This window comes from Mya arenaria, chromosome 10, assembly GCF_026914265.1.
Source record: "Mya arenaria isolate MELC-2E11 chromosome 10, ASM2691426v1".
Lineage (NCBI taxonomy): Eukaryota > Metazoa > Mollusca > Bivalvia > Myida > Myidae > Mya > Mya arenaria.
This window is the reverse complement of record NC_069131.1, coordinates 12686569-12713041: the sequence shown is the minus strand read 5'-3', so window position 1 is coordinate 12713041 and position 26473 is coordinate 12686569. Positions and strand designations below refer to the sequence as shown.

The following is a 26473-nucleotide window of genomic DNA, read 5'->3' as shown; positions in this document are numbered from 1 at the left end:
CGGACTTGTCCGACTATTCATTGAGGCAAAAAATTTGACCATGTTCCATAAAGATTGGGAAGAAACTATGTGGTATCCAGGATGTACGTAAGACAAGAGAAAAAAACGAGGCACCGACATAATCTCATATTACTTCATATTATTTCATACAGTATTTTTCATGTCAAAAAAAGAGCACAGACAATGTACACATCAACATGAAGCAAATAATTAGATCTTCAACATTTTTAAAAAGAACAAAAAAGACATGTCAATTTCATTATAAGCATGGAATGTCTGCATCCTCTGTTTTGAATGGAAGCATGAACAAAATAAAACACATAAAATGATAATTCAATAAACAAAAATACAATCTTTAATGTGACCGTTAAAAGAGGTTGAAATATAAGAACATTTGAAGTGGATTATAATAAAATCTAAAATTCAACAGTGTTAAGACTACATTTGTGTTATTTAAGAGCATTTGTTTTTCAAAATCAAGGAAAACTTTAACATAATCTTAAAAGAATTTCGAACAAAATACATGCATTGCAATGACATCTTCCAATAAGCAATAATGACAGCTTGGTCCAATGTATATCTGCATCACTGTTTTAACAGCATACGTAACTCGCATTAGAAAAAAAGAGCACCGGATACACGTCATTCATATATACATACAACAATTGTATAAAGCACGAACGTTCACATTGTAATTTTTACGCCAAATATAAACATAGCACAAACGCTGTTCAGATCATAAGATAACGCATATAACATGTATATCACAGGCCGTAGAAAACCCCTCAGCTGATACAAATACAGATCAATGCCACCATGAAAGAATGAAATAAATATCTATGTGTGATAACACAAACACAAACACATGTTTACTAGGAGTTTCTTCTCTCTGAGATCTACTTGTTTACAGAGTTAGTGCGACAAAATCAAAATGATTAAAACCCTATTCCCATTAACACTTTTCCTGCAAATGTTGATGAAAGTAATTTTTGAAAGAATTTAGATGTTTTTTTTAAGAAAGAGCGCTAAAGGAGAGCGTTTCATTCGCAACATCTCGGCCATTTTTAATCGAAAACAACCTCAAATGTGCAGGGGCGGTTTACAATGTCAGTAATCTTGATATTTAACTACGCTGCAAGTAGATTTCAATTTAACAGTTTATTTTAATGACTTTACTCTATGAAATTTCAATTATTTATAAAATAAAACACTTCAATCGCAATCAATTAAAACTTAGTAATACACAATACACGCTAAAACACTACAAATATTTACTACTACAATTTATTTTTTACGAAAAACTTCTACTGATGTACCGCCATACATCCGAGGTTGTTTCCCGTGTACATTAAACGCCTAGTTTAAGGAATGTTTGGCATGATAATCCCCTGCTGTGCATCTCCTGCTCATTGCACTGGTGTCACAGTAGGGGCCAATTTCCTGTGTATTCGCTTATTGGCTCAGGGCCATTTAGGGTCCATTTTAATATTAAAACATCGAAAACTGCACAGCAGGATACTCAGATTGGAGATCTGATAAGCCAATTAGGCAATAAGATTAAGCTCAATTAACAGAGGCTATGTACAATTATACGTTGTTGCTTTTGGGGTGTTGTTTTTTTGTTTTTTTTTTTGGGGGGGGGGGGGGGGGGTCACTTATAGAAGGGTTAAACTAGGCCTTTAAGGAAGGTCTTAAACTTCACGGAAGATCTTGAACTTCAAGGAAGATCTTGAACTTCAAGGAAGATCTTGAACTTCAAGGAAGGTCTTGAACTTAATGGAAGATGGTTTTCTTCAAGGAAGATGGTGTTCTTTAAAGGAGATGGTGTTCTTTAAGGAAGATGGTGTTCTTTAAGAAAAGTAGTGTACATTAAGGAGATGATGTTCTTCAGGGAGATGTTGTACGCGTAGGAAGATAATGTTCTTCGTGGAAGACCATGTAGTAGAGCTGTTAATTTGAGGAAGAATGTGTGTGATAGTACTTTAACTTTGCTGTAGTCTCATAGAATCACTCATAACTTGCTGAAATCTCAAATAAACCTGCACAGCACAATTAAAACAAAAGGATAAATAGCGTAATTAATAAGAAGTCATATTAAATTGGTCCCGCACGTGCACGGTGACGTCACATTAAGTCCGTTGAATGTTGGAATTTGGCTTCGAACAATGACGTCATAAACACTTATGGATAATGAATTTTGTGGTATGGCACCATAACATAGCTGTTTGAATGTATAACAATATCTGATTTTTTAAAACTTGTCCGGCACAATGACGTCATTAACCGAATATTCTTTAACGCATGTGGCGACCGCTCTAAGAATTATCAGCAAACGCCGGTCTAAGGCGGGCATATATTTGGTCGCCAAGACCGGATATACCGGGTCGGACCTGAGGGATTTGTCCAGGAGTTCACTGAGACGCTCAGGGCCGATATAGAGCTTGGCGAGCTTGTGGAGAGTTGACAGGCGGATCTTGCAGCACTGCTGGAGAGGGGCAAGGATTGACATCTCGTCTACAGCAGACTTGCCGAACCTAGAATAATCGAAATTAACGTATTATAAATACCTTTTCATTACATGGAACGGTCACATTATGACCCGAAACCAATAAGATAAAATAAAAGTTATAAATATTAGATTATGTTTGTACAAGTATATCGTTTTGATATTCACTGTGATATTAGTTTTTTTCAGTTTTGAATGAAAAAGGGAACAAAAAGCCTCCAAGCAAAATTAGTTCAATGAGTTAGGCTTAGATAACATTTCTTAAGCTAAAATAGCCCAGAAAAAGTTTCAGCTGATAGCAAGAAGGTTCTAAATCCCTACCCTCTGCCATTGTCCATTAAAAGTGGTGCGCTGTCATTTCGTAAATGTTGGAACACTTCTACATGGTGTCTGTCCATGTTGCCTGAAATGCACATCATCACTCTATCTTTATAACATTTTAAAGAAACTCATATTCAAAATCTAATTTTGAAACTACAATATCCTCGGTGCCGTGATTTCGAACAGTTTCAATTCTGAGTTCAGACTCGGACTCAGAAAAGCTCTTTAACTACATTACAAAAAAAGTCTCCCAATAAATGTCAGCGTCAAATGCCGTATTTAAATTCAGGAAATCTCATCATACATGCTCAACCAGAATGGAAAATACAAAATGAAATGAAGATTTGCAGTTTTGCCACTGAAATCAAAGTTGTGACTGTTCGTTATCATGGCCCCAGGTTCCGAATGAATACTGTTCATGTCGGATTATCCAATGTCAGCAACAAAATCTCATAAAAAAGCAGCGTAACATGATGACACACCAACGACTTGTATTTTACTTCTTGTTTTAAAATTTCGACTATAGTCAATCGTGCACATGTTACCAGGTTTGTGTAACATTGTTGCGACGAGTATGCTTATGGTAATGTAATGACCTGTTTAACTGTCTTTGACAATATTAATAATAATTACAAGCTACAACTAAAACGGGTAATGGCCCAGCAATGGGAACGTAAAGCCCTATTTATATTTCATTTATTTATTTAATCTCACATCTATCACATGGGAGACAGAAATAGTGGTTTTGTTCAGCTTATAGAGATCTGTCTTCCAGAGACGAGCTAAAAAATAGTATATCCTTACCTGTCATAAAGTCGAATATATGGGTGTCTACGAGATCTGGAATGAAGCGTGGGTAGAGGTAGGTTCCGTCCGGCTGCATCAACTTTTGGCGGCAGTAGCCATCATCCTCTTCCCAGTCCGCCTTCCGGAACTTGCTATACGACCTGTTATACGCATGCGCACAATAAGTAGAACTGTAAGTGAACGTACGGGGGGGGGCATAAGTTAGTTACTAAGTATTTCACTCGACCGATACATATTTTAGGGCATATTTAAAAGCAATCCAGGCAGATTACTGACTAGTATGGATACCAAGCGGGGTAATAGAGGTCAATGATATATATTAACCAATGAATACGCATACCGGGCAACAAACATCGCAACGACTTAAAATACAATCATGTTCTGCCTAAATGAGATACAACGTCTCGGCGCAGTTTACTACTAAACTCATAGTAAGGCCGGCGTATACATTATATACAGACTCCACCAGCGATCCCTGTCCCCGATAGGCGGTTTTGGCAATACCTACCATCTAATTACAGACTCCACCAGCCAGGCGGTTCCGGCAGCAAGTGAGTCCTCCATGTATCCCAAAATACATACATTCTATATGGACTCCGCCAGCGGTCACTATCCCCGACAGGCAGTTCCGGCAGCCATGAACCCCCAATATATTCCAAAAAAACATACCTTCTATATGGGCTCCGACAGCGGTCACTATCCCCGACAGGCGGTTCTGGCAGCCAGAGCAACCCAATATATCCAACAAAACATACCTTCCATATGGGCTCCGCCAGCGGTCACTATCCCCGACAGGCAGTTCCGGCAGCCAGGGCCCCAAATATATCCCACAAAACATACCTTCTATATGGGCTCCGCCAGCGGTCCCTTTCCCCTGCGGGCGGTTCCGGCAGCCAGGCCATCAAGGATCCCTCCAGCATATCCACCTCACCACAGAACGAATGCCGGCTGTCACAGTAGTAGGTACATTCGCCGAAAAAACACATGTTACCAACTGAAATTGGAGAAATTTAAAGGTCCCTTTCAATGTTCAAAGTAATGAAGTATATATTAAGTTTATTAAGCACCATTTACTTGTAGGAACAAAACGATTGTTTGACGCGTGTATGTTCTTGCTTGTGTTTTCAAATTTTACATAGACTAATTACCATTTGGTATAATGCAATTATACATTTTTAAGTAGAAAATATCAATTCAGATTAAAGCTTCGTCTATAAAACATATGAAAAATCAATTCTAGTAGATTTTATCTTTAATATAGTAACATATGTGGCTTTTTCTTAAACGAGAAAGCATATATTTAGCAAATCTCAATTAAGCAACAGCCTCACCTATAATTAACCAGCAATTCATATATTTGAAACCACAGATTTTATTGAATAACGATCGTTCGATTTCAACTTTGAACAGCATACACTCATTTCGGACACTTATGGTCATACCTAAAGACTGGGGGATTCCGCCAGTCTAAAACAGGTGTGCCTTTAAGTAATTAGTGAAAAATTGAGGAAAACGTACTAGGAGAGACGTAGAAGGTTTTCCTGAGGGCTTTTTCTGCTAGCAGAAATATCTCACTGGTCATGTTAACTATCCGGCCAGTGACCGGGGGGACACGGTAAAACCCGAGCACTCTGAAATAACAGAAATAATTAACTGTTAACTTTCCATTTATATGAATGCTAAATATGGGTAGTCATCCAGACAGTCACAATGACCAAAAAACAGTAGACTGGTACCTTCATTGAATTTCTCTTTTCTCCAAACAACGTAAAGTAACGTACGGTACCAGTCTATTAAAAACTGGCAACGTGAATATAATCCTATGCGTCAATTGACCACTGTATAGTCTTTGACCCGTTGACAAGCGTTCTTCCGAAAGTTTTCACTAAATTGCTGATACGAAACCAGTACAACTGGGACGCCATTGCATAATCATTTCTAACACGCAGGAACTCCGGTATAAAACTTAAGATTATTTTTCTATATACTTTGAATAAATAGTTGTTGTTTTTTGAGTTGTTTTTTTAAGACAAAATGATTCAGAATTGGTATAAATTATAAAAAGCAATATGTAAAAGCAGTCATATAACTGCATGTGGTTGGTGATTGAATAACCGTAAACTTTTGTAAACCCCGAACTTCTCCGTACCTGTCGAGATGGAAAGCGGCTATCTCGGCGTTATGTCTTTCGTAGTCGTTGAAGTAGTAGTGGTTTGGAAGGGTCTCGTGGTCCCGACCCCATCTGAAACAGAGAGTACCGAACTGATGAATATCACAGTGTCCATACGCGCGTGTACCTGCTGTTCAATAATGGCAGTATACTTGGTGCGGGAGGGTTGGGGGAGGGGGTTTACGACGCAACCTGGAAATTCCTCCATCGGCGTCAGACCCAGGGACAGTAAAAGTATGCTCAGGTTGTGGCCCATAGTACATAGACAGGATGGTACCCTGGTTACACTCGATACCCTGGTTACAGCTACTATGTTTTTTAAGTGCACCATGCAGTGTAAAATATAAGGCATCCATTATAATAATAATAATAGGTCAGGAAAGAGAGACGAATATGTATTAAGACATGGTATTTAGATTCAAATAACCACAAAGACTTACAGCGGCTTTAATAGCAGCTTGGCAGATATAAAAGTAATGTATTTGTGATCATTACTGACAAAAGAGTATTGGATATCTCTTCTAGAAAATTACGACCTGCTTTTACCATCCCCGTGATAAAGCGTGCGTGTTTGTTAAAATGCTGTAAGACTTTCTCAGAAAAATGAAAGACCATTACAATATATTTAAAAGTATTGAATAACCCTTGGAAGATTTATATCCGCTTTCCGTTTCGTCAAAGAAACAGGCATCACAATCTATTAGTTCTTGAACGCAGAAGGGCGTTATCGGATTCCATTTTTAGATATTTGATACTTCATTAAATGAATGTTAGATGCCAGGTGACGCCATAATAGTTTGTTCGTATTTAAAAGGGTTTGAGGCGTATACAAAGGATATATAAAGATTTGCCGAAACAAATTACGCAGACAAGCTTTCTTGGGCTTGAAAGATTCCAAATTTGCCTTTTTCATGTCGGATTTCAGTTAAAGTAAAGAACAAATAACAAATTGCAATAACTTTATCATTTGCTGTCGTTTATTTTCTTGTTTATTTATCAGCTAGCAATGTCCTTTCAAATGATACCAAAAATAAACGGGTTAGCAGACATAAAACGGGTTAGCAGACATAAAACGGGTTAGCAGACATAAAACAAAACGGGTTAGCAGACATAAAACGGGTTAGCAGACATTAAACGGGTTAGCAGACATAAAACGGGTTAGCAGACATAAAACGGGTTAGCAGACATAAAACATAGAACCTCGAGGTAATCATAAGGTATTGCGTATGATTGGTGTATTTGGGACTAGCAATGGTGCTCGACTCCTCGACTTATTTAGGTTTCGATCCATCATGAGTATATTTTATATGAAAATAGATGAAATAATGGTCGGTACTAAGCTTCGACCTCGACCGATCGCCAGTTCTCGAGCGACCGCATTTTCGAACGACCGCAGTTTTACTGTATTACCAATGGTCATATGAAATGACATTGTAAATCGAATACCTAAGTAACTTAAAACGTTTCTCTTCACCGCTTCAAGGTTAGTCCTCACTTCTAAAATGTATTGAAGACCCTGTGGATGAAACTCAAACCATAACCATACCTTATGTGTGTGAGTACCATATGCTATCAGTTCTATAATTCCTACCTCATGGGTTTGAAGACCGCTTGTGATCTATCATCAAACTTTACGAGCAACTTTAACTCTGTGCCGCGGGTCATCATCTCTGAAAGAACAATCAGGTCGGTTTATTATGTATACTACAGGAAATCTATGTAAGTTCGATCGTGAGGACAGCGGAAATTGGTCATATGCCTCGATAAAATCCAAAAATAGTGTCCATTTTGAGCGATCACGAAAAGAAGTCTTGTCCGGCCCGAGCATTTAACCTCTTGGTCACGACGCATGGAACACGATAACGCGTTCAGCTTGAGCATTGACGCTGACGCGTGACCTCTCGGATGGCCAGCAGACATACGTATCACAATACCACCCTCACCCTAGGTATCATTTCTGACCCATACCCTCTCGTATGAAAAGTTGACACATGCACCAGAAACCATCCTCACCCTGGGTATCGACGCATGACATCTCCAATGAAAGGCAAATACATTTTTCGCGATACCGCCCTCAACGTAGATATCGACCCTAACGCATGACATCTCCAATGAAAGGCAAATACATTTTTCGCGATACCGCCCTCAACGTAGATATCGACTCTGACGCATGACATCTCCAATGAAAGGCAAATACATTTTTTATGCGATACCGCCCTCAACGTAGCTTTCGAACCTGACACATCTCGGATGAAAGACAAATACATTTTCCGCGATACCGCCCTCAACGTAGCTTTCAAACCTGACACATCTCGGATGAAAGGCAGACACATATACCGTCATACCGCCAAGCAAAAGACCTCTACTGTGAAAGGCAGACACGTGTTCCACAATCCCGCCCTAACTGTGGGTATCAAAGATGGCTGTACCATGAGTGACGTCACACGTTCTAGATTCACACAACTGACAACACGGTTGATTGCTTCGTTCAATATTTGCAATTTCGTTGAAACATCAAATAGAGAACTGGCCTTGGTAACTTGATTAGGGACAAATTTGAATGTGCATGCATGTTTCATCATATGATTTTTTATGGAAATCATGGCTAGACGAGTCAGCTTGTGTCATAATTTATTTCGAAAATAAATAAGTTATGTATGATTCTTTATGTCGTGATGTTGCACACTATACATGGACCCTGTCCACAGAGAATTGTGCAGCTGCCTTTGATAACAGCATTATAAGGAAAGGGAGCGTAAAATTTATAATATACTTATTACGGATCACGTCTCTTAGACTTCACAACTAGTAATCAGATTAGATTCAGCGTCAGGGCGAAAATGAATAGCTGTGTCATAATTTTTTTATACCCTACCTCAAAGAAATTAATCATGTTTCAGTTGGTAATAACAAGGTAATTGTACAAATGTATAATTGTACCATATGTTTATAATTTCAACATGACTATATACGGCATATTGACAACGAATGAAGGGAATGGCAAATAAGACTCGCTTTGATTATAAAAGGCTAAGAAAACCATACAACAACAGTTGGAATGAATGCGGACTTTACACCGATTGAGTAACTAGTAAGACTTCTACACCGATTGAGTACCTAGTAAGACTTCTACACCGATTGAGTACCTAGTAAGACTTCTACACCGATTGAGTACCTAGTAAGACTTCTACACAGATTGAGTACCTAGTATGACTTCTACACCGTTTGAGTACCTTGTAAGACTTCTACACAGATTGAGTACCTAGTAAGACTTCTACACAGATTGAGTACCTAGTAAGACTTCTACACCGTTTGAGTACCTAATAAGACTTCTACACAGATTGAGTACCTAGTAAGACTTCTACACCGTTTGAGTACCTAGTAAGACTTCTACACAGATTGAGTACCTTGTAAGACTTCTACACCGTTTGAGTACCTAGTAAGACTTCTACACCGATTGAGTACCCTGTAAGACTTCTACACAGATTGAGTACCTAGTAAGACTTCGACACAGATTGAGTACCTTGTAAGACTTCTACACCGTTTGAGTACCTAGTAAGACTTCTACACCGATTGAGTACCTAGTAAGACTTCTACACCGTTTGAGTACCTAGTAAGACTTCTACACCGATTGAGTACCTAGTAAGACTTCTTCACAGATTGAGTACCTTGTAAGACTTCTACACAGATTGAGTACCTTGTAAGACTTCTTCACAGATTGAGTACCTTGTAAGACTTCTACACAGATTGAATACCTTGTAAGACTTCTACACAGATTGAGTACCTAGTAAGACTTCTACACAGATTGAGTACCTTGTAAGACTTCTACACAGATTGAGTACCTTGTAAGACTTCTACACAGACTGAGTACCTAGTAAGACTTCTACACCGTTTGAGTACCTTGTAAGACTTCTACACAGATTGAGTACCTAGTAAGACTTCTACACCGTTTATGTATCTAGTAGAATTTAGAGTATTTAGTAGGACTTCTACAAATATGTACAGTTTTGCCTTGTAGGACTAGTAGCCACTTGAGTACCTAGTAGGACTTGTAGCAACTTAAGTACAGAGTAGGACTTGTAGCCTCTTGAGTACCTAGTAGGACTTGTAGCCACTTAAGTACAGAGTAGGACTTGCAGCAACTTGATAACATAATAGGACTTGTAGCCACTTAAGTACAGAGTAGGACTTGTAGCAACTTGATAACATAGTAGGACTTGTAGCCACTTGAGTACCTAGTTGGACTTGTAGCCACTTGAGTACAGAGTAGGACTTGTAGCAACTTAAGTACATAGTAGGACTTGTAGCAACTTGAGTACCTAGTAGGACTTGTAGCCACTTAAGTACAGAGTAGGACTTGTAGCCACTTGAGTACCTAGTAGGACTTGTAGCCACTTGAGTACAGAGTAGGACTTGTAGCCACTTGAGTACCTAGTTGGACTTGTAGCCACTTGAGTACCTAGTTGGACTTGTAGCAACTTGATAACATAGTAGGACTTGTAGCCACTTAAGTACAGAGTAGGACTTGTAGCAACTTGATAACATAGTAGGACTTGTAGCCACTTGAGTACCTAATTGGACTTGTAGCCACTTGAGTACATAGTAGGACTTGTAGCCACTTGAGTACCTAGTTGGACTTGTAGCCACTTGAGTACAGAGTAGGACTTGTAGCCACTTAAGTACATAGTAGGACTTGTAGCCACTTAAGTACATAGTAGGACTTGTAGCCACTTGAGTACATAGTAGGACTTGTAGCCACTTGAGCACATAGTAGGACTTGTAGCCACTTGAGTACCTAGTTGGACTTGTAGCCGCTTGAGTACAGAGAAGGACTTGTAGCCACTTGAGTACCCAGAAGGACTTGTAGCAACTTGATAACATAGTAGGACTTGCAGCAACTTGAGTACCTAGTTGGACTTGTAGCCACTTGAGTACCGAGAATGACTTGTAGCCACTTGAGTACCCAGAAGGACTTGTAGCCACTTGAGTACCCAGAAGGACTTGTAGCAACTAAATAACATAGTAGAACTTGTAGCCACTTGAGTACAGAGTAGGACTTGTAGCAACTTGATAACATAGTAGGACTTGTAGCCACTTGAGTACCTAATTGGACTTGTAGCCACTTGAGTACCTAGTTGGACTTGTAGCAACTTGAGTACAGAGTAGGACTTGTAGCCACTTAAGTACATAGTAGGACTTGTAGCCACTTGAGTACCTAGTTGGACTTGTAGCCACTTGAGTACAGAGTAGGACTTGTAGCCACTTGAGTACCTAGTTGGACTTGTAGCCACTTGAGTACCTAGTTGGACTTGTAGCAACTTGATAACATAGTAGGACTAGTAGACACCTTAGTACCTAGTAGACTTGTAGCAACTTGAGTACGTAGTTGAACTTGTAGCCACTTGAGATACCAGTAGGACTTCTACACCACTGAAGTACTGCACATAGTAGGACTTGTAGCCACTGGAGTACCAAGAAGGACTTGTAGCCACTTGAGTACCGAGGACGAGTAGCCACTTGAGTACATAGTAGGACTTGTAGCCACTTGAGTACCTAGTTTGACTTGTAGCAACTTGAGTACCGAGGACGAGTAACCACTTGAGTACATAGTAGGACTTAAAGCCACTTGAGTACCGAGGACGAGTAGCCACTTGAGTACATAGTAGGACTTGTAGCCACTTGAGTACCGAGGACGAGTAGCCACTTGAGTACCTAGTTGGACTTGTAGCCACTTGAGTACCAAGGACGAGTAGCCACTTGAGTACCAAGAAGGACTTGTAGCCACTTGAGTACCGAGAAGGACGAGTAGCCACTTGAGTACATTATGCTCTGTATTAATGCCTTTTTATAATTTTTCTCACCTAGAGTCTGAAAGGGCTTAGTTGCCATGTCCCTGATAAGCCCATCTATGGCTGGGTCATCCGGTTCGTAGAGTGCCGCCGCCCGCGCATTCTGGTGGAACCGGTAATAGTTGGAGTTCGGGCGTCCACTGTAACACAATGTTAAAACGGGCTTGGTTGTAAATATCAATAGCCAATACACAGACTGCTCAAAACTGTCAAATAAGTTAAAATAGTCTACTTCAAGATGTCCGGCTTTTATGGTATATAACTGAATAAGGGTTTTCCTTTCCTGAAAGCTACATTGTCATTTCTCAACATAAAAAGAAAGACGAATAACACTTGGTATACCATGTTCGATAGTAGTTTCATTGCTTAACTCCTTTACAGAAACGGTAACAAATGGGCGGCGCTTAACCGTTCAACAACTTTCGTGCGGATAAACAACGCCAGGAACAGAAATACACTTATACGCTCGCTAGTTATTGAACGTTGCCTTTGACAACATGATACAAAGCGCTCGTGTATAATTGTAATAAACCGGGTTGTATTGTGGTAATTATAACATAACAGAACAATTGTAGTTACCCAGTATTTTTGGCGTTCCATGCGGGAAGTCGCTTCGAGGCGCGTCTGCCAGAGCCTCCCAGGGAGCTAACAAGATCCGCCATGGACGTCCGCCGCAGCCTTTCCCGTCGAAAGTCTGCTTCCGGCACAGCCTGCAGCTTCCTGATCAACCTGCGAGTAAGTAAATAAACATGTATCGGTGTAATGTGTGTTTAATAAACGTAAAAAACATAGCCTGGTTAAGGCGATTAACTTGCTTACATATTATAAAGACGGTGTTTACTTTCGCCCATTGTTTTTCGGAATTTGAGGTTCTGTCAATGATCTACAACGCATTAGATACACTGAACGTAAATACTTCTTTATGTGCTTTAAGGAACTGTACACCAGATTGGCACCAAAAAAGTTTTTTTTCTGTAACGAATCTCAGGACAATTATTTAATAAAATGTTTTACTAACTCTTTGATATCATTATTGTAATTTTTTTTTTACCAAAATCGGGTCGGAGACCGGGTTCGAACCGGTGTCGGCAAAATTGCAGTCGAATGTTGTATCCACTGTGCTACAAAGGCTAACCCTAAGAGGTTGAAATATTTAAGCTATATATCTAACTTGGTATAATCACTTGATAACATTCACTAGCCAATCACTCATAATGAATGAATTCTACTCGGTAGACATATCTAGTAATCCATTTTTAATGGAAAATACGAAAAAACTGCGAAATATAAATTAATTGTAAACTATGTGGTTCTTCAGTTAGTAAGTTTGAATGCATTGTACGCATCGATACCAAGTTTATGTCAGTTTTCGAGACAATTTCTTTTTTTTTTCGCTATTTCATCATATGGAGTACAGCCGCTTTAACATTGATTGTATTAAATTCTTACCATTCGACAAGTTCATCATACATGGCAGTGGTGTTTTGAACTTTCGGACTCTGCGGCTCCCGGTCCACCTCACTCTCGGAGTTCCGCGACCCCTGCTGCAACACTGTCCGCTACAACAATTGAATGAATGCTACAAGTGATCGTGAAGATTGATAAAACTGCATGCATGTGCACATGTACAGTGCTTTTGTGAACATCAGGTCAACGTGTGGCCTGTTCCATGCCACCTGATGTCGCATCCACGTGTAAGTATGAATAGTTTACATTAATAAAATGAGATTAAGATACTGATCAAACCCAGATTCTCTAACGCGCTTTGATACCATGTCGTATGAATAAACTGCACACCGATATATTGAAGGATTTAGAAGTATGGTTTCATTGATATAAATGTTTTCATTTTTTCATTATGTTATTAAAGCTGCACTCTCACAGATATACCGTTTTACAACTTTTTATGTTTTGTCGTTGAAAGAGCAAATTTGAGCGGAAATATCTGCAAACCAATGATATAAGATTGCTCACAAAAGAACAGATCGCAGATTTTCATATTTCCGTTCAAAAATTAATGTTTTATGGCTTAAACCGTTACTAACAGTAATTTACGTTTTAAGAAAAAGGCATAAAACATCAATTTTTGAACTAAAATATAAAATTCTATGATCCTGTTGTCAGCAGTCTTATATAACTAGTTTCCATGCATTTTCGCAAAAATTGGCTCGTTCCAAGACAACAAATAAAAAGTTGCCAACAAGTTCAATTTGTGAGAGTGCAGCTTTAAACCATATAATATATACATACTTATAGTCTAATACGAGTTAAAACAAGCACAAGACAACATATTACCTGGATGTTAAGGTACGGTCGCCGACTCGATGCTTCCTGTGTCGGGCACGAGATCCCCACCCACAGCAGACATGTGATGAGGCCCGTCACAGCTAGCAACGCGGCCCCCACAACACGTTCTCGCAGCTTCATCATCTACACGGCACGCTCTGTAACGACCAACCAAATATTTAAAACAAAATCAGAAGGCAATAGAAACGTCAACAGTCGGGGCTAACAAACAGGGTAGCTGGAAACAAACATATTCGTTTACGCCATAGTTAAAAACCTAGCAAGTGGGTGAATCCCTAATGCTTGTAGCGACATGGTACATGGTATGAGGCATGGACCGCTGATCGTGACACTCATGTCGAACAAATTATACGCTTTTATGATTTTTCATTCTCATTCAATATATGATTCATTGTAAAATACTAATACCATACCTTATACGATAAAATCGTGATATGAATGCCATAACAAGTATCAAACCAAGTGTAAAATGAAGGTAGTGTGACTTACGAAATTTATAGTCCCAGTAAAAGACCTCTGGACACTTTCAATTTATTTGTATTATTATTATGTCGATGCATTTAATTTTTGAGATACAAGTTGTTTAATATCTAAGCGTTTCACACCGTCTTTAAACATTAATGAAGGAACACCGAAAACAATTATTATATGTCCCGAGGAGAAGAATATATATTCTCTTGTATTGGTTTTAATGTATAAGTGCGAGTTTAGATGTAGTGATCTTCAAGCGTCGTAAACTTGAACGTGTGTAATGACAAAATCGATAAACTTCGAGGGATATTAAACAATATGTAGATAATGTACATTACAGGGGCGGCTCTAGATTTTGACGTTAGAGCGGGCGTAACTTTGGGGCGTATTTTTTTACCTCCGCCCCTCCCTAAGAACAGAAATTTATATGGTTTAAAGTTTTGGCAGGGGTTTCGGGGTAACACCCAAATAATTTTAACATTATCTTGTCCGAAATGGTGCATCTTTGGCGTGAATCTTTCATCCCTTTCTTCTCCTGTATTGAAATTAAAAGTAAATGTTGTTGATTTCTTTTCGGGGGGGGGGGGCGCCGGGATCCGCTAGTGCATTTAACACTACTTGGGTAATAATTATAATTATGCGTATAACTGGAAGCGCCAAAATATACATGTTCTAATAATATGCACACTTTCAATTCGGTATGTTTGTTTGCTATAGTTTAAAACAGGTCAGGTAGAGCAAGACGTTGCGCATTCTAATGACGTCAAATAACGTACAAAACGCCATCATTTAAATTAAATCATATATTTTCTTTGTTTTAAAGTAAGTTTTCGACTACTGCTACTGTAATAGTAGCCGTAAAACACAACCTTTGCACAAGTACACAAATAATATAGTTTCTTTTAATGTTTTAGAATGTGTGTATATCAAAAACAGCACGCTGTGATTACGACGTTATTCCATTCGCGAATTCGGACTTGAGGGTGTCGTTCTCCTGGGGTAAAAAACCTTAAATGAATAACGTTTTACCATTTTCCCAAATATTATGAGAAAATATCAAAACCTCGATAAATTAAAGGGAGTCTACGCGTTTTTCCTATGACTCTTGTACATCTTATTTCATATTTATTGTGTTTAAAACTAAACTTAAGCGAACCGAGATTACCTTGTTATGACGAAAATAGTCACGAAACATATCCATAAATTTGATTTAAATGTACATGTACACCGTGTGTGCATTACCTCTGCCAAAACAACTACATTAGAGTGAGTAACTTACACTGGTGTACAAAATCTTTTTCTTCGGGCATTTTCGCGTAACATTGAATAAGATTTATCAGATTTTTATAAGGCCAAACAAAAGTAATCTTTATCCAAATAGAAAGTGTTGGTAAAGATAGGTAAATGCAAGCAATGTATTTATAACGCGTTCACATAACATAAGAAATTCTTAAGACCATAATTATATGTCGCCTACTTTAAGCGATGCGAGTAAATCTATTTATGGCCGGTCTTAATAGGGAATGTCCTTTCCTTGACCTAGGAGCCAGGAACCTTGACATTTGACCTTTGAGAGAGCGATTTGATTTATCTGAGTGATGGATGTTGACCCTTGAGCGAAGGACCTTGACCTTTGACCGAGATGTAATGAACTCTGACCGAGTGACTTAAACCTTTGCGCGAGATCTTGACCTTTGTGCAAGGGAACTTTACCCCTGAAAACCCCACACCTACATCCGAATGAAGGGCATTGGCTCTTAAGCGAGGGATCTTGATGTTTGGCGAAGAACAGTGATCTGAGCGAGCGATCGTGGCCCCGAGTTACAAAAAATTTGAGCGTGGGATCTGGAGATTTGAATAATTGATCTGGAGGTTTGAGCGAGGGATCTTAATCTCTGAGCGAGTGACAACGAAGTATCTTGACTTTAAAGCGAGGGACCTTAATTTATGAGCGAAGGACCTAAAGGGACATTGACCTTTGAACTAATAATATTGACCTTTGTGCGAAGGACATTGACCCATGGACGAGGGACTTTGATCTCTCAACGAGGGAACTTTGAATGGCACTTGACACGTCGCGTCTTTGCTGCGAAGATTTCGCTTAGGTTATTTGAAATTATCCAAAAATCAGGTACATTGTATACGGACTGTGCAACGGACGAGTGAATGCGGCTTACTCAAGGGCAAAGTTCATTGTAACAACCCAAACACGAAGTTGTGTCGCCAAGCGACGGACGATGTCCGACAAGGTCGGACGAAGTGATTTAATGCTCAATTACGATAGCATGTTATTTTAAATCAAGCAATGTCAAATCCACTTTCAAAGTAAGTTTTTAGCCACCCATTTAACTATATAACTATTCATCAATTAATATGGCAATACTAATAAAGGATTTTACTTGTAAGAAAGACATTGAATCAACCAAGTCATAGATTAGAAATTTAAAATGATAACAATAAAGGCTATAACTATCAGACATTTCCTGCATCCTATTTTATTGATTGGATCACTGTTATTGCAGCACTTCTATTTAACAGCAACTGTGTGATTTATGGAACAGCAAAAGAAAAACGTGGTTAAGCATTAATTTTTATTTTCAAGCGAAAAAGTCAAGTAGACCAAAATTTAAATAAAAACATCTACTGTTTCGGTTACACATAAAATTGAAGAGTTGCTAAAACTCTTGATTCGTGTAAAAGTCTATGAAAAAGTACTTTAATAGTGTCAAGAATGATTCCTCTTTCGGTATTTTTTTAACTCATACATAGCCCGGTAATTAGTAATAGTTGGGTAAAGCAAAACTATTAAATATCTGTTTTAGTGTTTGGCGCAAACGTCTCTATACTAGCTAGCGGGCATACGAGATAAATAACCCACTTTACATTTAATAATTAAACGGACATTACCATCGTCTGAAGTCTTTTTAGAAACTATATCCGAATCCGTCCGGCGGTAACATTTGCGGAGACACATTTATGAGCGTAAACACTAATATATCATAGCATGAAATATGACGTCACGGCCGAATATATGAATGGAATCAGTCACATACACCAATTATCAAAATGAAGTGCACGAAATACTCGGCTCAGATTTCTCAATTCTAGCAAATACATATATATATTCACTTACATACATTAGAGCCAATTTGAACGTATGCTTACCTTTATCATGGAATCTTGTCGTGAAATTGTCTCTTGAAAGGTTTCCTCATCGCAGAATAAACTGCAAAAAAATAATATTTTTTTAATAATTTTCTCATTTCAACTGCTAATTAAGGACACCTTGCAGTGGGTTCATGTTCCGTCAATTCTTCGGTAATTATGCATGATACATTTCATATTCCGTTTTAATTGAGTATTATTTATGTACCCCCTCCCTACCAAACCACCAGAACATATACCTCCTCCTTACCACCCCACCAGAATAACTAGTCCCCTCCCTAATATCTCATAAAAAACATCTATTCCCTCCCTACCATCCACACCAGAACATCTTACCCTCCCTACCACCCCACCAGAACATATACCTCCTCCCTACCACCTCATCAGAATAGCCACTCCCTCCCTACCACCCAACCAGAATATCAACCCACCAGAACAACTAACCCCTCCCTACCTACCCCAACAGAACATCTATCCCATCCCTACCTACCCCACCAGAACATCTAACCCATCCCTGCCATCCCCACCAGAACAACCAATCCATCCCAACCTACCCCACCAGAACATCTAACCCTCCCAACTTACCCCACCAGAACATCTTACCCATCCCTACCTACCCCACCAGAACATCTTACCCATCCCTACCTACCCCACCAGAACATCTTACCCATCCCTACCTACCCCACCAGAACAACTTACCCATCCCTACCTACCCCACCAGAACATCTTACCCATCCCTACCTACCCCACCAGAACATCTTACCCATCCCTACCTCCCCACCAGAACATCTTACCCATCCCTACCTCCCCACCAGAACATCTTACCCATCCCTACCATCCCCACCAGAACATCTTAACCATCCCTACCATTCCCACCAGAACATCTAACCCATCCCTACCATAGCCACCAGAACATCTAACCCATCCCTACCTCCTCCACCAGAACATCTAACCCATCCCTACCTCCTCCACCAGAACATCTAACCTATCCCTACCATAGCCACCAGAACATCTAACCCATCCCTACCTCCCCCACCAGAACATCTAACCCATCCCTGCCATTCCCATCAGAACATCTTACCCATCCCTACCTACCCCACCAGAACATCTTACCCATCCCTACCAGAACATCTAACCCATCCCTACCATTCCCACCAGAACATCTTACCCATCCCTACCATAGCCACCAGAACATCTAACCCATCCCTACCACCCCCACCAGAACATCTAACCCATCCCTACCATAGCCACCAGAACATCTAACCCATCCCTACCATAGCCACCAGAACATCTAACCCATCCCTACCTCCCCCACCAGAACATCTAACCCATCCCTACCACCCCTACCCTAACCAAATACACAATGGCACACACAACTCCACACACAAGTAACCTATATAACGTATAACCTAAAGGACTAATTTGTTTCGATGTCATAATAGTATCCTGCCACACACCGTGTTTTTACATAAGTCAATCTGGTTAACGTAAAGTACGAATGCATTGCCAACATCAGTACATTTGCATTAGTAATAAGCGTTACTCTAAGTAAACAAACAGCATACTTGCCTCAGGTTTTCAATGTACGAGCTAACATAAACCACAGGGAAAACGTTCCACTAATATGCTATTTAAGATCACATAAATACAATATGTTCCCACACACATATATATAAAATTATCAATGATTACGTTCATGAAGAACAATATGTTACCCACATATAACGCAATCATGCAAGAACATCCAGCAGATGTGGTTCAAATGAAAGATAGAGGGAAGATACAGCAGCACGTGTGCCGACGGGACGGCGGGTCGATACTCTCGCAGCCTCCTCCATAGCCGATGCTGCTTCGAATGACAATAAATCGATTGCCACTGTCATAATACTGATTACTGATTCCATTAAATACAATAGGGTTATCTTCGGGTTCATGTACCGTATTCGGTAGACTTCCAATGAGCCAGACGAGGAGGCAATTACAATACCACGCAATACCTTTCACGTGCCACTTAATAACTTTCACGTACCACTCAGTACCACTCAATACCACTCAATACCTTTTACGTACCTCTTAGTACCACTAAGTACTACTCAGTACCACTCAGTACCACTGAATATCACTCTGTATCACTCAGTACCACTTAATGCCACTTAGTACCACTCAATACAATTAGGTTGGTTATCACTCGTTTAATATCAATATTCAGAGATCAGAAGCTGTTTTCAACAAGAGATGTTTGTCAAACAATATGCCCCCCCCCCCCCCCCCCCTGAGCGCCATGTTGTCAGGATTATATGGACAATTGAATGAAATATGCATGGACCGAAATGACAGCTGATTTGTCGCTAACATCGTATGCCGTTGAGGCAGTTTTAAGATTATGACCATTCAAAGTTTGAGGATAGAGTGTGTTATGACCATGACCTTTGACTCTATGACCTCAAAATCCATAGTAGTCATCAGCTGGTCACCAAAAATCTAAATGTTAAGTTTGAGGGCCATGGGTGCAGGCATTGACAAGTTATCACACAGACAAGCATTTTTCATTCAAGGTCCCTGTAACCTTGACCTTTGATCCAATGACCCCTTAAATCATAAGGGGTCATCTACAGGTCAGACACAACTCTAAGTCAAGTTTGAGGGCCATGGGTGCAGGCATTGTCCAATTATCACTTGAAACATTTTCGCATTTAAGGTCACTCACTGTGAACCTGACCTTTGACCCAATGACTCCTAAAATCAATAAGGGTCATCTCCTGGTCAGGCCCAACTTACATGTCAAGTTTGATGATCATAGATTCAGGCATTGTTGAGATATCACTGGGAGAAGATTTGTTAACTTTTTTGCGTTAAAGGTTACCGTGACCTTGACCTTGGCCTGAAGACCCCCAAAGTCAAGAGGGGTCATCTACTGGTCAGGCCCAACCTTCATGTCAAGTTTGATGACCATAGGTCCAGGAATTGTCGAGTTTGCTTTCAAGGTGACCTTGACCTCTGACCCCTTAAATCAATAGGGGTCATATACTGGTCAGACCCAACCTCCAAGTCAGGTTTGAGGGCCATGGACGCAGGCATTGTTGAGTTATCACTCGGGCAACCTTTTATCGTTCAAAGTCACTGTTACCTTGACCTTTGGCCCAATGACCCCTAAAATCTATAGGGGCCATCTACTGGTCAGGCCCAACCTCCAATTCAAGTTTGATGGCCGTAGGTGCAGGCATTGTCGAGTTATCACTCAGACAACCTTTGACCATTCAAGGTCACTGTGACCTTGACCTTTGGCCCAATGACCCCCAAAAACAATAGGGGTCATCTACTGGTCAGGCCCAACCTCCATGTCAAGTTTGAGGGCCATAGGTGCAGGCATTGTCGAGTAATAACACGGACAACCTTTTACCATTCAAGGTCACTGTGACCTTGACCTTTGGCCCGATGACCCCCCAAAACAATAGGGGTCATCTACTGGTCAGGCCCAACCTCCAAGTCAAGTTTGAGGGCCATGGGAGTAGGCATTGTCGAGTTATCACATGGACAACCTTTTACCATTCAAGGTCACTGTGGCCTTGACCTTTGGCTTGATGACCCCCAAAAACAATTGGGTTCATCTTCTGGTCAGGCCCAACTTTTCAAATCAATATGAGGGCCATGGGTGCAGGCATTGTTGAGTTATCACTCGGACAACCTTTTACCATTCAATGTCACTATGACCTTGATCTTTGACCCGATGAGCCCCAAAAACAATAGGGGTCAGCTACTGGTCAGGCCCAACCTCCAAGTCAAGAATGAGGGCCAAGGGTGCAGGCATTGTCGAGTTATCACTCGGACATCATTTTACCATTCAAGGTCACTGTGACCTTGACCTTTGGCCCGATGACCCCCCAAAACAAAAGGGGTCATCTAATGGTCAGGCCCAACTTCCATATCAAGTTTGATGACCATAGGTCTAGGCATTGTTGAGTTATCACTCGGACAAGCTTTAAAATTAGTTTACCATTAAAGGTCACTGTGACCTTGACCTTTGATCCGATGAGCCCTAAAATCAATAGGGGTCATCTACTTCTCAGGCCCAACCTTCATGTCAAGTTTGATGACCATACGTCCAGAAATTGTTGAGTTATCACTCGGACAAGCTTTGGTCTACCGACGGACCGACCGACCGACCGACCGACATACCGACATGCCTGTGCAAAGCAATATACCCCTCTTCTTCGAAGGGGGGCATAATAAACAACTAATATTCAGCAAAATTTAAGTGTATTGATTGGTCTGAAGAATTAAATGGCCTGTACAAAAAATGGAATGACTCTGGCAATACTTAAGATAAGGTTTGGGGTTATACTGCATACGACCGCTTCGTTAAACTTCTTGAAATTAGTTTGAGATGTATCTCCAAACACAGAGTTTTCAAGTCTAAGACCTCTTTAATGAACCACTTATGGTCTACGATATACTCGCTCAATTATATGCCAACCTTAAGAGCCAGGAAACTGACGACAATTCAACTCCGTTGAAGAACATTGTTATGATTTTGATAGGCAGTTTAAGGATTTTGTTTCATAAATAAGAAACTACGGTCTAGTTAGTTGAATCACATATGCTGTTATACTTTTTATCATTTGTTCAGCTATATTGTATTAACAGTCGGACCCCGTTGGCTCGAACTCCAAGGGACCGGCGAAATTACCTCGAGCCTCGGAAAATTCGAGCCAAGCGGTAATACTTTCCTTCAGTTTAATGAAATCGGTCCAGTTCGAGCCAACAAGGAATTCGAGCCAAGCGACTTCGAGCCAACAGGGTTCGACTGTATTACATGCATAATTACGCATCAAAATAAGTTAAATTATTCTGCCGTGGTCATGCACAAGTCTGCCAGTTCCAGACCAATTAGTAAAATTTCGCTTTCTTGGTTTCTAAAAAAACGCGTCGAAGGTATTGTACGACGTCTTTCTAGTTTCATTTAAAAACTGTTAATGGAAGATTTTGTCGTAAATGAAAGTTTTAATTAGCTATCTAAGTTTATGTTCAGACCATGTGGTTCTTTTTATTCCCGTAATCAGTGCGGTTTATAAAACGGCTTTCATTTTGCAGATCACTGTCACAGTCTCGTAGATCAAAAAATACTTCAGTGGATAAAGGTCAATCCAATATCATATATTCTTTATACTAAATGAGTTCATTTGGTTTCAAAGACAAATTCCATTTGAACAATTTCAATAAGATAATACAAATGTATAAGTAAGTCAAGATGCAAGCAAGTGTGTGTATCTATGTCACAGGTTCAATAACCTTCGGAAACTAAACATCTCGTGTAAGGCCTGTAAGGTTTTTTTTCCGGAGGGGGTACGGCATGTCCCGGGACCCCCCCCCCCCCCAATCCTGCGATCAAAGGGATAAGAGAGGGGAGCAGCATGTCCAAAGTAGCGCACCCCTGTTAATCAAAGCCAAGAAGTGTATTTGTCTGTTTAAGGACAGTTTATTACATTCTGCATGTTCAGCTGTGTTAACTAGGTAATTTCTTCATCTGTGCCGATCGCTGGTTAATACTTGATAATTATTTCCAAAAATGGTACTTGGAAATAAATAGTTCCTCTAGGTTGAGAAGTGATGCTACGAGACACACATTCGTAAGAGTACACAGCTTTTATCAGCGAGAAATACTTAAAATATGCATGAGCACAATTTCGAACATCAGTGCACCAACTGGCTATTAAACGGGAAGATATGCAAACACACCACAAAATAAAAGACTGTGGTCATCATTTTATATGAATTTTATTGAAACAGAATATCTTTTTTTAACTTTCATAATTTTCTGTTAGTATGTCAAAACTACAGAGAACTAAGAAACACATTTTTCAAACAACATTTTTGCCATTGGCCATCAATTGACACTTTATGAGAAAATCGTCATAATATTTCAAAATTAATGTATTTAGCAATTCAAACTCTAATATCATAAATGTGATGTCTAAGAAAAAGCATTTTATTATCCATTTATCCACCTCATGCTTTTGTTAATTCAATGTCTTATTAATTTGATATTGTATGTATTGTTTTTGTTGTTGTTTTTGCTTTTTTAAAATATTGTATTATTTTATGCAATAAAAATATGGAATGGGAATGGAATGGATATTAAGATGACCCCACAAACCTTGATCCACCGCCCCGCCCCGTGTGCGTGTAATTCAAAACAATAATTCATTAGCCCCGAGGTAATGCAGACTAACCGCGTGTCTTTGATGTCATATCCCGACCACCGTCCACTTTGTGGTAACAATTAATAACAGCCGAATTAAAATGACAAGCGCCGGTAACTTAATGAAATATGACTGGTCAAGTTGAGAGGGCTACTGATGCAAATACATGTAGTGTTAACTATCCGCATACTTGCATTTTAATGTAGAACATAACGGAACAGAACAGATATTTCATTAAGACTTGTAAAAAGTACATCATCTTCTTAACTACAAATGAATAATAAATAAACAAAGACATGGTATGACATAGGTCATACATCATATGAAATAGAATAATACATATATATTCAAAAATATATATTCGAATCAGGTGAAAATGAACAAAACTATTATAATTGTAAATCAAGATATTAAGTTGATCTTCTAGTACTCAGAGCTTATTTGACAAATAAAGGTAGTTTTATAAGTTCTTGTTTTTTTCTTGTGTTTAACAGTTCAATATACAGAAGTGTACTTTAAACGATGTTGAAATAGTGCACCTAATTCACATTAAAGAAAGTATCGATGCATAGCAAGTGAATCTCTCATCGTATATATTAAAACTTAACCAACTGTTAAGTAAAATTTAAAACATGTATATTGCGTTATCTAATTTAATCCGTATTGAATTGAATTACTGATTATTGGTCCCTCGTTTAAGAATGTTTTCAAAAGGCTAATAATACGTTACATTTTAGTGACACAAATAAAGTGAACACATAAAATAATAATTGAACTTACCCTTTAACTATGTCACAAACAATTAAGCAAATGTTTAATCGGCTCTCCACTGGCAGAGAGAAAGCTCATAATGTCTGTTTCCGCAACGGGCACTTGAAAATCCGGATTCGGACACTTCATTTGGGAATGATTAAAACATGTAATGTTCTCTCATTCGTTATAAACTATGCATAGTCAGTTATTTCAAGATTATCACACTAAGTTAAGCCAGTCACTGCATTTTACTTCTGTATTACAACATTTAGCATGTTATATAAACCATAAAGATATCCAATTCACCAACACTGTATCATTATAACTTAAAAACCTAATTAATGAAAGGAACTGACCACATATATTTACCTTAAGTGATACTATTTATAGAACAAGGTCTGTAACAGTTACTCCCCTTACTTCTGGTAAACTCATTAGATATAAATTTGGCATATGGGTATATATGAGTGAAGCGAAAGAAAGTATAGACAGCAGTTATGATAATTTATAAAATTGTGTGCATACAGAGACTGCATTTTACTGTGAAAGAAAGCAATTATGATAATACAAATGTGTGAACACAGAGACTCGTTTACCAGGTGGCGGACCTGGATTCAACGTTAGAGGGGGCATACCTTAGGGGCGGAACCTTTTGATCTCTCACTCAGAACCGATATTTATATGATTTAAAGCGTGGGTGGAGGGATACTCCCGTAAGAAGATTTTAACAATTTCTAATCGGAAATGGTGTGATCTGGCCGTATATTATTCCTTTTTTCATTTGTATTGATATTTAAAGTAAACTCGGACGATTTGAGGTAGCCTGGATACACAGTGATTTGATGGGAATGAACTCCTGCTTTGGTGTCATTTGACCTGTACAAAATGTATTGACATTTAACCTAAAATATTTTTTCTTCAGATTTATCAAAGGGGTCACTCCTACCAAATATGGGTCGCTCCTACCAAATATCTAGCATAAAATAACTATGAATTCCTGCAACAATGTCAGAAAATCACGAAATGCCCTAAATTTAAATGTCACTAAATTTTGTACATGTCAAATGACACCAAAGTAGGAGTTTATTCCCATGTCAAATCACTGTGCTTGGATCCACTTGTGTGACTGTAATTTTAGTGAAGCGACAGAAAGTATGGTCAGCAGAAACGCTTATCCTCGATGTCTTATTCAGTGTTCCGCCTTCGTTTAATTACCGGGGTTTGATTAGGTAAAAAGTTACTTTAAACACTTTAACAAACCTGTTTCCTAAATAATGTTTTGACAGTGCTCCAACAGGCAGCGGTTTCGAGAAAAGGTTTGTCGGCGTGTTTTAAGAAAATAAATTTTCAATCAAACTCTGGTAAAAGACCGATGGCGGGGTTCTGTAACCGGCGAAGACTGAGCTATAATTCACTTAAGATGGTGAAGGAATAGGGAAGTTATCTTCGTTTAAAGTCTTCATTCGAAGCAAAATGTTGCCTTCCGGCGTAGAATTTATGACGTAATTTATCACGTGGTATACACACTGTTATTTCGCCCACCATATCCCCGCCACATGGTGTGTCTTCGGGCCTCTACTTGGCGTAGTGCTTGGATTATCACCCGCCACATGGCGTATTTCCGGCCCGCTACTGTGCGTAGTGTTGGATTATCGCCCTCCACATGGCGTTATTCCGGCCCGCTACTTGGCGCAGTGTTGGATTATCGCCCGCCACATGGCGTTATTCCGGCCCGCTACTTGGCGCAGTGTTGGATTATCGCCCGCCACATGGCGTTATTCCGGCCCGCTTCTTGGCGCAGTGTTGAATTATCGCCCGCCACATGGCGTAATTCCGGCCCGCTACTTGGCGCATGTGGCGTATTTCCGGCGCGCTACTTGGCGTACTGACATTTTGTCGTATATTCAGCCACCATAGCAAAGAC

The 26473-nt window shown here is 39.5% G+C and overlaps 1 protein-coding gene across 3 annotated transcripts; it reads right to left on the bottom strand.

The window, feature by feature from the left end:
* Window positions 1–111: 111 nt before the first annotated feature.
* Window positions 112–24927, bottom strand: LOC128204147 (extracellular serine/threonine protein CG31145-like). Of its 3 annotated transcripts, none has more exons than XM_052905517.1 (13): window positions 24577–24927; window positions 17597–17657; window positions 13949–14097; window positions 13103–13212; window positions 12233–12382; window positions 11666–11793; window positions 7396–7474; window positions 5784–5876; window positions 5153–5265; window positions 4475–4628; window positions 3632–3774; window positions 2828–2909; window positions 112–2534 (listed from the first exon to the last, which is right to left on the bottom strand). In XM_052905517.1, exons 3-13 carry the CDS (start codon window positions 14081–14083, stop codon window positions 2252–2254), a joined length of 1470 nt encoding a protein of 489 aa, XP_052761477.1. In that variant the 5' UTR covers window positions 14084–14097; window positions 17597–17657; window positions 24577–24927; the 3' UTR covers window positions 112–2251. The 3 variants fall into 3 exon arrangements, with proteins under 3 accessions (XP_052761477.1, XP_052761478.1, XP_052761479.1); XM_052905518.1 differs by lacking the exon at window positions 24577–24927 and adding an exon at window positions 19166–19261; XM_052905519.1 differs by lacking the exons at window positions 17597–17657; window positions 24577–24927 and adding an exon at window positions 14450–14680.
* Between the last annotated feature and the right edge of the window lie 1546 nt (window positions 24928–26473).

Excerpts from the sequence above, each read along its gene's own strand:
- LOC128204147 (XM_052905517.1), bottom strand. The coding sequence starts at position 14,083 with ATGATGAAGCTGCGAGAACGTGTTGTGGGGGCCGCGTTGCTAGCTGTG. Across the intron at positions 13,213-13,948 it reads GACCGTACCTTAACATCCAG|CGGACAGTGTTGCAGCAGGG; the intron begins GTAATATGTTGT and ends CAATTGTTGTAG. Across the intron at positions 12,383-13,102 it reads TATGATGAACTTGTCGAATG|GTTGATCAGGAAGCTGCAGG; the intron begins GTAAGAATTTAA and ends ACTTACTCGCAG.